The sequence below is a fragment of the Calliopsis andreniformis genome, chromosome 4 (genome assembly GCF_051401765.1).
Source record: "Calliopsis andreniformis isolate RMS-2024a chromosome 4, iyCalAndr_principal, whole genome shotgun sequence".
In the NCBI taxonomy this organism is placed as follows: domain Eukaryota; kingdom Metazoa; phylum Arthropoda; class Insecta; order Hymenoptera; family Andrenidae; genus Calliopsis; species Calliopsis andreniformis.
This window is the reverse complement of record NC_135065.1, coordinates 6,192,360-6,206,893: the sequence shown is the minus strand read 5'-3', so window position 1 is coordinate 6,206,893 and position 14,534 is coordinate 6,192,360. Positions and strand designations below refer to the sequence as shown.

Sequence of the window (14,534 nt, the reverse complement as noted above, 5' to 3'; positions counted from 1 at the left end):
GGTAATTCTTCTGCAACATTTAGACCGTAATTTATGTATTGAGTTGATGTATACAGAAGTGTAATTTTGGTTGCAAGTACAGGATGTAAGTATTTTAAAAGGTGGGCGAAATTTAATTTGAAGAAAATAGGCTATTTAGTGATAATAACGAAATTCGGGCAATTAGAGTAATTATACAGCATTCTTGAATCCAGTATCAATCAAGATTAGGTTACCACCTGCTGTAACGTACGCGAATTTGCTAATTGGATTAATTAAGGAATGTTGGCTATGGTAAGAGGCTCTGCATTAAATAGAGAAACGTAAAGTGTTAGTTTAAACTCTTTGCATGTATGTGTATGTACAGTAGGAACTCAAATTTGAAAAAAAAAAATACAATAAATTTGAAGAATAATTTCTGTTACAGAACCTACTTGATCATTACTTTTTAATTTAAGCAAAAATTCTAATACTATTAGCCTCGATTAACAACACTGAACTTCATCTCTAAAAACATTTGAGATTCTCTCAGATTCTCTGAGAGAACCTTGAACTGATTGCTCATTTATTTCATAGAAAATTCAGGGATTCTATTTTCCAGCTCCGATAGCGATCCTCAATCAAGATAAATGTATCATGGTTGATATCATAATTACACTTCACTCGAGTCAAGAACAGGCTCAAGCACAGTTTCGAACTGCAAAGGACGGGAACGCATAAGAAAGGGCCCGATCGATATTCATATCCTGCTGCAACCATAATTAATGGCTCATAGCGTTAGAACTTGAACGCTAATAGCATTAGTTTCGCGTTAGTCGACGGATATTGCATAATTAAAGCGAGGATTCTTTCCATTAGCAATCACCGTGGACTCTATATGTTTTTCACAGTTCGAAAATTCCAACCGGTTTCACCGTGATAGAAAACAGAGCGTGTAACCACGGACGACGTATCTCTAAGAACCATGAAATTTATTATGGACTGGTCGATCGTTATTGATAGCAGCGGCTAAAGTTAAAACAGCTTCCTCGCTTTGGTGCAGCGTTGATTATCGAACGAAAGCGCCGACGTCAAATCGCGCGTGAAGAATCGTCGCTTTCCAGCATGGTGTAATTATAGCAAATGGCATTTCACTCCTTTTTCTTTGAAATACTTCCACACCGCGGATAAAACTTATAACACGAAGCTATGGAATTAAGAAGTGATAGAATAAAGAAGGGTTGGATTATAAATTAAAATGCATTCCAGGTTGCACCGATATCCACGTCCTTCTGTCTCCTGTTGTCGTCTGCTTTGCATGAATCGATCTTTTCTTATTTATGAATGCCACCGTCTGGAGAATATTTAGGACATCTTTGAGAACTGGTGGAGATTCAATAAAAGGACCAAGTCGTAAAACGATGAGACGGTTTCTTCATAAATTTTGTATTCAGAGGTAATATCCATTTGATTGACTGAAAGCAGCCTTTTCTGTGAACTTCATTCAATCGAAGTTGAGTACACTGCTGTAGATATTGTGTGAATGAATTTCTGTTCATTGATAATTATTTTAATTTGTGTGATTGTAAATCTAGTAATATGAGAATTTTCCAGCTTGTAACAGTTACAATGAAAGGACAAAGATTCATACTGAAACATTACAATCTTTCATAATTCAATGATACATCTACTAGTTTGCATTAATTCTAATATACATCACAGTAATTTTCACAATTAATAAATAAGCCAAGTACGTGTGAACGAACTTTGGGTCACCGTAGCTCCATTTCATTAATTAGAGAATACATTCGAACCAATTTATTCCCCTGCACAGATGGCTTTGCTATTCGTTCAAAGGCGTCATTCGTACTTCGTAGCACAAAGAACACTAAAGAGTATCGCTCAAAGGTATCTAAAGAGTTCGTCGGAATTTCTCTATAATGAGGAAAAAGAGCAAGCGACGAAGGCAATACCACCATTACCAACGCGAGCAAAGGCTTCACATTATTGAAATACTTTCGTCGACGATATTATGCCGTGCACGAAACTATAATAGTTTCATTCTCGCGAAAAGGTAAATACTAGCCGCACCCTTCTGAAGAATGGCCATATTGCCACGGGGTAATGGACTGAGAAACTTCCTTCTCACAAAATTAATTCTACAGTCAATAACCCTCGTTCCATTGTGCAGTAAATATATGCTACACATTTTTTATTTTAACTTGCTTGTAATGTAACTCATATTTGATGTGACTGATTGATAGTTTATCTCTGAAAAAATTCGAGATATTACCCACTCCCATTGCATGCTTGCAACGCTATGTCATTTTTATTTTTAGTTCCTGATTATTAGACTGCGGATTTTTATGCATTTACCGAAAATTTATATGTGTAAATAAGTACAAAATGCACACTATGTACAAAACTATGTAAAATATCAAAAGCAATGTAGACATCACGATATTTAAAGAGTAAAATAGGTTTTTATTCAGATTCTGTTTTTTAAAATGTAACTATAAAACTCCGCTGCATACTGATTACTATTATCAATGATAATCTGGAAATATATTTTCAAAATTCAGTGCATCATATAATAGAGAAGTTCAGAACGTTCTCAGTTCATGAGAAATGAAATGAAACTAATTTACAAAGTAGTCTACAATAGGATATCTGAAAGTTCCTCGATCCCTGCATGAATCTAAATTCTAATAGAGCATTATGTACGCTGGTAAGAAGACGTAAGTTAAGGAGTTGCATGGGATTTAAAATGCAAATTGAATGGTGACGAGGAAGCACGGAGACATGGATTTTCTTGCGAAGGAGACAGATACGATATCCCAATTACCTCAGCAAGGTATACGACACCATATTATGCATGTAAACCCGTGGCTTCGCTGCCAGTGTCAATGATAAACGACTACACCCTTGGCGAACCCTGTGTATCATTAAAAGTGGACTTTAAGACAGGAAAGATTTATTATCTCGAAGAAGGAAAATGCTACGTTACGTTGATAGAGATCATTGCTACTGACAAGTAGAATTAACTTCAATCTGAAGTATGTACAATATTGTTCTACTAATCTTTAAAACTTCTAGAGACTTTTAACTAATTTGAAAGAAAAATAAGAAGTTACAATTGGTGAGATTACTGTAAATTATATACCTGCATAATTTTAATTTCTAGACTCTAACTTCTACTTCATGAAATTTTTAGAAATGGTAAATCTAAAAATGTTCACATCTACTTTACTTTTTTATTTTCTTGGAGATAGAGACAATGGTGTGATAAATCAAAAAGAATAAAGGCAAAAGTTATCGACTCCAACTTTCCCATCCTCAAGATACGACCGCTAAATCCAATGCAACCATACTTTTCCTCTCACGACGCCAGCTTTGCGTTTTTCTTTGCGTCTCCATCCCCCGATATGTTTCTTTGCTGTCAAATATGACTGACACACGGTGTTACAGGTCGACAAAACTTTCGCGATCGATGAAAAGAAATGCCAGGAACATGAAAAGCGAACGTGGTTCGCTTCGAATCCTCTCGCTCCTTGCGCGTCCCCTGCGTCGTGTTCAATTTCTCGATAAAAGGTAACGAAAGAGATGGAATTCCTTGGAAGAGGAATTCTTAGGCATGGAATTTGTGAAGAGAAATTAGAAAGGAGGACATTCTTGGAGCTTTCTAACATAGACTTCGCAAGAGAAGTATAGAGCTTTTCTTTGATACTGATTTTCCACTAAAAATAAAAGACTTGGAATAGTCAGGCTTTTAGACAGAGACTATCCTCAAGGACTAAATGAAACATATGTCACTGATCATATGTCACTGTAATATAAGTCCAAAATATGGAAAAAACGTTGCTTTATTAATTGAAATGCCTGGAAATGAGCCAAATTACAAAACACGGGAACATAAATTTTAGGAAACATATTGGACTTGTACTTTCATAATCACTGACATTCATATATTATATAAACTTGTGAACATGAGTATAAAATACTTGCATACGTGTATAGAAAAAGGAATATCGAATTATGAATATGAAATGTACGAAAAAGCCCAAGAATCATCTCTCTGTTGCCAACGAGCAACTGCTAGTAAAATATCGCTGAAGGAGCCGGCGATCTGTAAAAAATATCGAAAAGCATTTGGCAAGGGAGGCCGCTGCCACGATGCCTCATTGTTATGTAACTGCTGTCACACTGCAGAAAATCGTTCCGCCTCTAACGCCCCGCTCTCGGTTTTCTTTTCAGGCTCGCCTCGGTGTTTGGGTGCTCGTATATTCACCACGGAAGTGCTTCTCACCTCGCAGGTATTACCGTGGCGAATAAAAGAAGAATACGGTTGAATGCAGCGAGGGACTCGGGCTCCTAGGCGTCGGGGCGCTAAGAACGCGGGAACCGCGGAAAATGTTTGTGCTTCAAAGTGCCTCCTCCACGCGCGTTCTTCCCTCGCTAATGTAAATATAGAGTGGGTCCTGGTATTATCACGCGCACGGAAGTTCGCCACTGTTCGCGAACATTCAGTTCCTGCGAACTCGCGGTTCGCCAGGCTATAATAGGGATTCGATGTAATCCTTTAAAATGCTTGGAACACCCCTGGCAGCCTCTTTATGGCTCCACTGGGTTCTTTCTGATCCTCACGTCGTATTTAGAAAGAGTTATGCGAGGAATCATGTGTTTCAGATCGTATGAAACAGTAGAGAGTCTTTATATGGTGTTTTTGAATTTATGCTGTAATTCATGAAGTACGTAGTCGAGAATTTTTAAACTGTGCTATCGATGCTTCACTGTACTACAAATAAATATAGGTATAAATACCTATAGAGAAGATAAGAGGCAAAGAAGGATAGAATGTGTTAGAACTTTGCATAAGAATTTAAACTTATAAGTAAATTGATTAAAGTTTGCTTCAAATAAATTTTGAAAGAAAATATTTGCTCCATAGATATACCTATATCTAGTAGAATACAACTCCCATAACTGCTAAGACAAATAAAAATAATTCCATTCAATAAATTTGATGGATAGCAATAGGTGAGCCCCACAGTGGTAATAATAAAAATACGAAGAACTGTAGATATAAAAGAAGAAAGTTAACGAAGATACAAAGTTTCGTTTTGGCAAGTTCTGAGGGACCCTTATTGGAAAGTTTTATGAACCATTAAAATCGGTCGCAATTCTGCTGCCCCTATTGTGACACTGTTACAAACTCTATGTTGGTAGTGTCCTGCAAATATTGATTGCACAGAATTCGTAAGCAGGGTTCTGTAAAGCGCAACGATTTCTCGGGGCACTTAGTCCTCCGCAGGAATTTCGAAGGTTACGAAAAGCGTTATTGCACCCCTTCGATCCGATCGATGACCCAAATGCTCAGCGTGGGTCGCAGCCAAGTCGATACAGAATAAAGTGCCTCTTCTAGCTCGTTATCTGCTGGATACTTCCACAAACGCGGAATAGATTTTCAACGCGTACAGATATTTTTACTGTACATGTATTATTTTTAGGAATGTCGAGAAGTCGATGAATCACCATATAACAAAGTGCATAATGAAGATATGTAAATAATAATCTTGCGCCATTGGACAATGAACTTAAAAACGTTAATCTATACACAGTCTTCGGTTACGTATGTTAATGCTGGCAAAGTTTTCTTTAGTCAATTTTCATCTCCTTCCAAGGTTATTTAAAATAGACTGGATGTCTCGATTCATGAAGTTCCTTTTATGTAGCCTGTGGACACTGCCCGATTCACAAACAAAGAAGTGCTGCTTGAAATAATTGTTTGCGTCAAAAGAGATATTTTAAGAAACCTATAACAGTGAACCAAGAGTCAAGAAAGATATACAAATGCTCTGGTGCACAAGCAAATATAAGGTAAATGTCCCAATGCCTAAACGTTTGAGATGTTGAATGTCCCAGTAAGTAAACACCTTAAAACTGTACGTGCTTATACTTTAATCATGAAGTTCCAGAAACTGAGGATACTATTTTACGACACTAGTTTTTATTTTCAGTTACGTTGCCTAATACATTAAAATTGAAGCCTAAAATTGTATAAAATTAAGGTTAATATTTAGGTACTGGGTCATGATCCACTACTGGGGCATTTACCTTAATTAGAGGTTTAAAATAAATATTCTACGGTCTGTAGTTTAGGGGAAAGCTAATCTATTATTATTTCAATTATAACACTTGAATAATTGAACAGCTAGTGCTTAATTATTATGCACGCAGTACACATCCTGCATACTCTGACATATTTTCACATATTCCATTTGCATACAGAACGGTCACCCATTCACAATAGTCAGAACCAAAGGCACTGTTTGAACGACGTCGAGAAGAACCAAATAAATCATGCATGTTTACTTCGACCACTCAGCCAGTTGTCACATTAAATTCCGACATGTATTTCACTTGTAACAGAACACCTACACGCGATCGATGTAATCAGATTAATGGATTTGCACAGCCGGTGGACAGGAATATTTTTGATACATTTAACAATTGAGCACGATCTCGCTGTTGCAAATGAAACGCATGAAATGGAATTGTTCAGAAGGGAAGGTTTTACACTGAGAATTAAAAACGAATTACAAGTGTATCGTTTTGATAAATCAGCATTTTGCAATAAATGGAATTTACCATTCATAACTTATTTTTGCGTTACACGTATACAATCATTAACAAAAAGTATTTAATTCATTTTCTTAATTCGATGAGTCTATTTCTACAAAATTTTTTTTTGATATGGAATAGGAAACGTTCTTGTCAAAAATTCGTTTTGAAAATTTGCAAACTGCGTGGCGATTTATGAACATTCTATAAAATGCCAAAATTGGAGAAAATATTGTAAATAAATTGGTGTACATTTATGTATCATGTTTACGATATATGCAAATATTTGGCAAAATAAAATAAACATAGTATACGTAATATTTAATACAATAATATTTGAAGTAGTAGCATATTTATTTTGTTGAATGATTAGCCACATAATTATTCTAAGGAATATCTTTGATATTTTGAAATACATGTAATTCATAGCACAAAGGCTCCTATTTAATTCTGACCTCTTAATTATTTTCAGTGGCATCTGAACTTGATCTCTATTTTCCCTCTGAAATCGATACATTAAATATATTCAACATACCGTCTTTAAAAGGGCCGAACCTCAACAAGCTCATTTCAAGTTGCACCTCGGACGTATCCAACAAGATCAGTCAGCTCAGATCATCGTCCCAAGTTCTTAAAAGCCTTCCCCCAGAGTCTCCACTTGTCCCCAGCGAAGTAATCCCAAAGAAAGCACAATATAAAATTCCACGTCACACTTGTTCACAAAATATCAAATCCGTCCCGACAGTTTCACCATTAAATCGTCACTCATTCTCACAATGAATTACAATCACTGTATACTCTCGATATAAAAGTCCCTTTTGTTCGAGAAGTGTTCGATCGACTCCTGTTGAATATTCACGATACAATCGCGCAAAGACTTGTTTGCTTTTGTGTAGAACGATTTTATTACGCGTCACCCGGGTCGACAGGTCGAGGCAGACTCTCTGAAGAGCGTGTTCCGAACTCGCCGAAGAAAAAGCAGCCGCGGAGAGGATGTCACGTCGAGGAAGATGTTATCGAAGGTCGATCGATCCCCCACAAGTGTCGGGGCGCACTTCAGATCCCGCGATTCCTGGCACCAGACAAAATCTTCATGACTCGAGCCTCACCCCCTCCCCAGCCTTTGTCCTTGCACCAGCGTCCGAGGCGACGAACTTTCCCGATCGCCAGTGGCCGAGGAAAACTTCAAATGGAGCGTGATGAAACTTCCATTGGTCAAAGACGCGACCGCCGTGCAATCAATCTCACTGCCCCGTAAAGTCAACAGACCTCTCACCCACGAAACCTACACCTCGCTCCCAGAGTGCTGCTTAATGACTAGTCTACACGTGAAGGACACACCCACGCTGGGCGCGACAGCTTGGGCCTGCTTATCTAACCATCACCATGCTTCTTTAATTACTACACGCCAGTGGGTACCTATTCGTCCCCAACCTTCATCCACGATCAGCTCTCCCCTATTGGACCCACGACTCGATGTCCAATTTCATTCCCCAATACTCGAAGCCACAGAACGAGCGTCTCCCTAGGTACCTACACCCAGGAATGCAGGAAACTACCCAGAAGCGTCGTCTGTTTGTTTTCGTCGAGGATGCACTTGAACCATATCGCGTGACGATGCATATGCCGGACGTCTGGTTGCGAGGCTTCCATCGATCTACCGCTTATCTGCTAATCCAATGTATTCCGCCAACGTAACATCAGGCTGATACCGAGGAACCATAATCACACGTTCGCGAGGCTGTCATTACGAGAGGCTCCTGGTCCCAGTGTCCGACGCGTCGCCATGCCCGCAGTTGACAACGAGGACTGATTATTTGAACCACCATCGGCCGAGGAGCGTCGCTTTTATCTGATTAGAGTCGAACACGAAACGTGTCAGCGGTTATGACTGGTCAGCCCTGCCCTTGCACGTTGACTTTAATTGCAGCGACGCCGTCGCGAGGGGTCTCTGAACGCGTTCGATTAGGTGCCGCGGCGGCACTGTCAGCTCGTCACCGCGGGAAAACGCTCGACGAAGGCTCGCGGAACCGCGCGGCCACCTTCGTCAACGGTGCTCGGTGCACTGGAGCTCGACCTGGACGGCCTGTTTACATCGTGCAGGAGCGTGCCACCACACCTTGCTTGGCTTCCGTCACTTGGACTACCCGGCCCCAGCGCTCTGAACTGTCCCCCATCGCAGCGGAAAGAGGAGCACCTTTGTGATCAGTCGACCGACGGCTGATTGGACGCTGTGCGAGCTACGTGTCGCGGAACAGCTCTCCAACGGCGAGAGAGCTGGCGACCAGAATAGACTGTATCGATGCACGGCCTATGGGGACCGACGCAAATAGGATGTGCGGATTTTTAGCGCGCTGGAAGGTCATGGGATCCCGATCGATCGACGCGAGTGCACTTTTCCGCGTGAATCGGTGGATGTGTCTGGTAGAACGGTGACGGGATTGAATGAGCTTTGCCAATTGGTGAACACAGCGTACGGGAGTTTATATATAGCCTTTGGGTACTTTGAGTTTCCACGAGTTCCGATTGAATTCGTGGCTTTTGGTGTGTGTACGATTTTGTGGGGTCTTTGCGATTTTAATTGCAATCGAGCTTGTAGAGACGCTTTTGTTGGTTACAGACAGGGTTGCTGTGTGAATTCTTTGTTTAGGTATACACAAACTAATGTTGAGATGAAGTTATTGAAGTCTCTTTTATAAAAAGGACTCTCACAGGCTTGAGTTTAAAAGAATCAGTAAGAGTTGACTTTGGAGATTTAACAAAGGTGGCCTTACTGTAGTCTAGCTACCTTTATTAATTTTGCAAAGGATCATAATAGATCCTATAAAAATCTGTCCTCATTAAATCTGCAGGACCATTTTTTTCTGTGTAGTGGAGGAAATTACGAAATGGGGAAAGAAATAACAAGTATCCCATTGTATAGTTTCGCTCAAGTCTAGAGCCTAGACCTATACTAATAGGACACTCCTTATTTCTTTCCTCACTTGCCAATTTTCCCCAATATACCTAAAAAGATAATTCGTGAAACAAACCTGAGTATACGAAGATAAAATAGAGAGTCAAAGGGAAATTAAAATTCTTCTGGTGTGCGATAGGTTCCAGAATAGGGCAAAAGAAAATTAATGGAGAGTATGATCAAATTTAAAAATAGCACCTTCGAGTATCAAACCCAATACAAAATCTATGTTAAACTTTTTTTCATATTTTGTTATTTTGTTAAGACAATTTCAACCTCCATATTTTAAGATCGTTAAACCTATTTTTTATCTCATCATTATTATTTCTTGAATACCAACAATGTGGTCCACATTCCACGAAAACTAATGTAGGTAAAACTTTACAGCAATATCTCTCAACAAATACCAGCGAAACAGCTACCGACAAGTCAAAAGAAAGTTAAGAGACAGAGCTCATTAGTGTATCACTGTTGTGTCAGAGCAGCACAAGTGATCTATGACCCTCTGGCATAGGAGCACTGAAAGTATGTCTGTCGTTTACTGTACTGAAACTACTGCAAGTTTTTCTCCAACTGTTCCAGTTTCGAGCATCCTTTCAGCTGTGCACCGATATCGAGTACGACTCGATACGTACTACGGTGCAACTCTGCGTCAATCTCCACGTGGGGCTTTATGCTCATGGTGTGATCGATGAACAGGTCTAATAATAATTCTGGCTACGTTAGGGTATAAAAAGAAGCGAAGGGTAAGGATATCGCGGGGACCAACCGAGTGGAAGAGCAAATTAGCAAGTTTAGGACGATGATAGAGATTCCAAGGAGCGGCTGACATAAAGATCTGTTACAAATTGTTCTGCAGAGAAAAGTTGCCGAGATGTCAACGGTAGATGAAAAACACAGTGGTTGAATTCAGGACGAATGTGCTGGCTATTTCCTGTCACAGGAAACCGGTTTTACGTCGCATTCTTAGATAGAAACGCGATGCATTTTGCCAGTTGCAGTGCCATTATACTGCAGACAGTGGATGTAAGAGTTGAAGAAGTTTTGTGCGCCTTTTCTTGACCTACATCTACATTAAGGACAACATACTCGAAACTATGATGTTTATTATTGCTTGCTGCAGGAAGTAGTTTCTTATTTTAGAACCATAGTATCATTTCACAAGTTCTATTTCTGTGATATAAAAAAATGGTCTCTTAAAGTATGAACTTCTTGCAGACAACAAGATCATAAATGAATGAAGAATTAGATCTTCTATGTGTCCTCAGCGTCTTTTGCTTAAAAAACAGATTCAGCTTTTAAAAAGCCGATAGAGAACTTTGCCACATAAAGCTGCAATAATAAATAATGGAAAACCTTCGCAGGTGACGACAAATATGACGATTCAATTAGAGGATAGCGTTCTGTTTATGTACACAGGTCGCGTGTACGACCGACTAAGCAAACATGCTCGCCACCCTGTTCAGCGTTAATGAAGGTGCATCAACTTCCAAGTGCATAAACTGCATCATGTATGTGCAGCAATTGTGCGCAAATCGAAACAGTTCCACGTAAAATCTGAGGTATATGTTTAAACGTGACTACGTCAATCAGAGTAGTAAACAAATTTTTCTCTGAGTGAGAAGATGTCCTTAAATAGCGATGATTCAGACAAGGAAGTGTTACTTGAAAAGTCATTTTGTTACACGCATCACTACATCGTTTGGCTTGAGAATTTGTATAATAGTTTAAGAATATTTGAATTAGGTGTCATATTTTCTTACCTTCTACTTGTTCTACTTTGTAAAGATGGTGAATTCTTCAAGAATAATTGTGTTTTGTGTAAGTAGTGATAGCTCCTATTTTTATATGTGAGTCTACGTAAGATATATTTACTATGAATAAAATATATGGATAGATAATAATAGATACACATATACAACTCGAATTTAAAATTTATGAAAACTGTGAACATAAATGTAAACCTTGAATTGTGTAAAACTATTTTATCGTATAATTGACCTAAAAATTATCATCCATTTTTTCAGCTTCCCAATTAAAATTCTATAGAAAATCTATGGCATTAGTTAGACCAAAGAGTTCAAAAAACGTCAATCAGTTCAAAATCAAAATTAAAAACAAAACTTAAAAGAAATGATAGTCTTCTAATCCATAATATTTAAATATTAATGTGACGTGAAAAAATAATAAATTCCAAACGATTTTAGATTTAAGAAAAAGGTAATATTCTCCACCAAAAATACTAAAATAATCAATACCAAGCTAGTAGGACGACATACAAATTAAAAATGAAATCAAACTAACTCCAGACCATACAAAAATAAGAAGCTATTAGCCTCTCCTGATTCAAGCCACCTTCATCTCCAGACGCTAGTCTGGATGCTAGTCTTTCCTCTGCTTCCTCTGTACACACTATCGACATCGATGGTCAAAAGATCCTCGAAGGGTTTCGATCTCTTCCTGCTAACAACCCATGGTCCTCATTACATCCGAGTCGAGAGCATCTGAGACCTGGTGACTCCCCTGACAAGGAAAGCTTCTCCGTCAATATATGGACTGTCTGCGACCACAGGGCAAGAGTATTACCGAGTGAACCACACTCAGGGAGTTCCTTGGATCCCCGAAGTGCTGGTCGAAGTCGAAATGGACCAAGTAGCACAGGACGTGATCAGACTCGAGCAAAGAGGAACGACTGGAAGAAAAGGATTGCGCGCGGCTAGCGTACAGACTGAAAAGATCCAAACTGTAGCTGGTGTTCCCTGTGCAAGGAATTATCAGAGATACGACAATGCCTGGACCGACTACTCGCAAGGGATCACTCTGAAATCAATGGCTCGTGGACACGTGAAGGAGAACGAGGGGATTTATTGTCGGATGAGGAATCTTGTTCAACCCCTTTCTCTGCTTCTAGCTTACACTGGACGATGGTGTTCTTTGACAACGGTCTCGAAGATAAACTCGATCGACTGTTTTAATTTCTATCGTCCAACGCTAAGTATGGAATCTTTGTGGCGACGGGAACCTTGGTGAGAGTCCAATGAATCGATCGGATGAAACTTGTATTCCTGATATTGCGACACCTTAATTGCTGCATACAGCATCTCCCTGATACGGGTTCATGACTTATTGCCAACTGAAAGTTGGGAAGTTAGCTACTTGAGGAAACTAACATAACGATCTTTTTTCCTGTTATTAGATATAATAATTAGATATGTGCAAGAAATGGAAGAATGTGCAGGGAAATTTGAAATGAATATCTTCTCTTCTTCCACGGTATTTAAGTTTCAAAATGTTTATTTCAGGCTTCAATTTTTAATTTGTTCTTAGAGAGAATTTATTAAATACAGAAAAAATCGGAGCAACTCTTTTTTAAACTTTACTTTCAAAACTGGTCATCTTCTAAAAAAGGCATATAAACCTATGTAATCATTCTATTTTATAGAGAATGAATAATATTATATTAAGAAATTGCATTATTTCACTGCTGGGTTACTAACCAGTTAAAGAAATGTGATTCTTCTTACAAAAAATAGGAAGAATGTAATTCCAGAAACCAAGGATATCACATTTTAACATTTCAAGGAGCGTTGCAGGCACAAGCAAGCCTAGCTACCATTGTATCTACCTTGTTCCTCTTAATATAGTTCCCACATGGAATGCAGCTCTGCATGCATCAGATACGTCGATTTTCCGCGCAGAAAAACGAGAGGCAGCGGCACGTATAACAAAGCCTGCAAAATACGCGTCTCGCAGCGGAAGCGCGCCAACAGATCTTAACTATTCAATGAACGTTTGTCCATTCACGACGCTGGCACGTGACGTCGTGCACCCTCCGCGCGCAGCACGCGCTGGAACAATCGCTGCTCGCGAAAAGCGTCCCATCGATTTTCCACGAAATCAACTGGCAGACTTCCTACGAGCACTTCTCGCACGAAACAAAGCTGCACGTCGGAGGCTCGCCAACCACTTCGAACTGCTCGTCAGCGATAACCTAACAACGATAATCGATTAACGAGGCATCTCCACTCAACAACCGTCAGGGGCTTCGCTGTACGAGCTCGCCTCTCTAAAGAGAGCATTGGGTTTTTATGGAATACCCATGGAAAAGGTAAATTCTTCACTGTTTGCGTTGGGAGACAGTAGACAGTTCCATTTAGTGTTTCTTTGATTCAGAAGGGTGCATGAAACTCTGAATGGCGAAGTGGGAGACTTGGTGCTGTTGGCAAGAGAGGGATGTATTGATAAAAGTGGAATTTTCTTTGGTGATAGAGATTATCTAGATTTGAAAAGAGTTGGCATGGGAAAGTGTTGAAATGAAGGTTGCGTAAAATATTTGCGAAGATATTTGGTTTAGTTTTTATAGTAGATGCCTACATTATTATTATTATAGTAAATCCTGCTATAACACGGTACTCTTATAACGCAGAGCAAAAATTGCAACGGCGGTAGTCTTAAAACGCGATGTCTCCACAACATGTTTTACGATTGAAATTAATGGGGAATTCCCCTCTTTTCCATATACGACGATAGGAATTATTCTGATTTACACTAATTCTGAGTTTCTTATAATGCGGTACGAATTAATCGCGTTATGGGATGGTTAACTGTAGTATATTTTATTTTCAATCAATTTATTACTTTTAGTTATTTTTCATTTATTCTTAGTAAGTTCCTTAATTTCCCCCTTTGTCCAATTAAATTTCTGAATTTAGATAATTCTGAATTTCTGCGAAGAAATAAATATCTGTGCTAGTTAACTAAAAATCCTAATATCACAATATTTCAAGTTTTCAAAATTAGTTAAAAATTTCTATAATTATTCTAATCTTCACCTACTGATAAATTTCTATTGTATGTGTGCCCCAACGATTTCTTATAATTGCAAAATAAATTGCTTTAACTACCTTTCAACAACAGTGTATCAGCAGGGGAATACTTTTACAACCGACACTTAATTACGCTATCTTAATATACCCAAATTAGTGTCGTTTTCATTATC

At 38.9% G+C, this 14,534-nt stretch overlaps 2 protein-coding genes across 4 annotated transcripts in view; both read right to left on the bottom strand.

The window, feature by feature from the left end:
• Positions 1-14,534, bottom strand: part of LOC143178039 (F-box only protein 7) — a 91,978-nt gene that overhangs the window by 56,376 nt on the left and 21,068 nt on the right. The window lies entirely within an intron of this gene.
• Positions 1-14,534, bottom strand: part of LOC143178038 (phosphatase and actin regulator 2) — a 309,101-nt gene that overhangs the window by 284,363 nt on the left and 10,204 nt on the right. Inside the window, exon 1 of one of the 2 annotated variants that reach the window (XM_076376456.1) lies at positions 7,115-8,610. The exons of the other annotated variant lie outside the window; for it this stretch is intronic. Coding sequence (XP_076232571.1) covers positions 7,115-7,148 — 34 coding nt within the window. The 5' untranslated portion in view covers positions 7,149-8,610. Of the gene's footprint in view, positions 1-7,114; positions 8,611-14,534 lie in introns of those variants that run through there. 2 annotated transcript variants of the gene reach the window in all.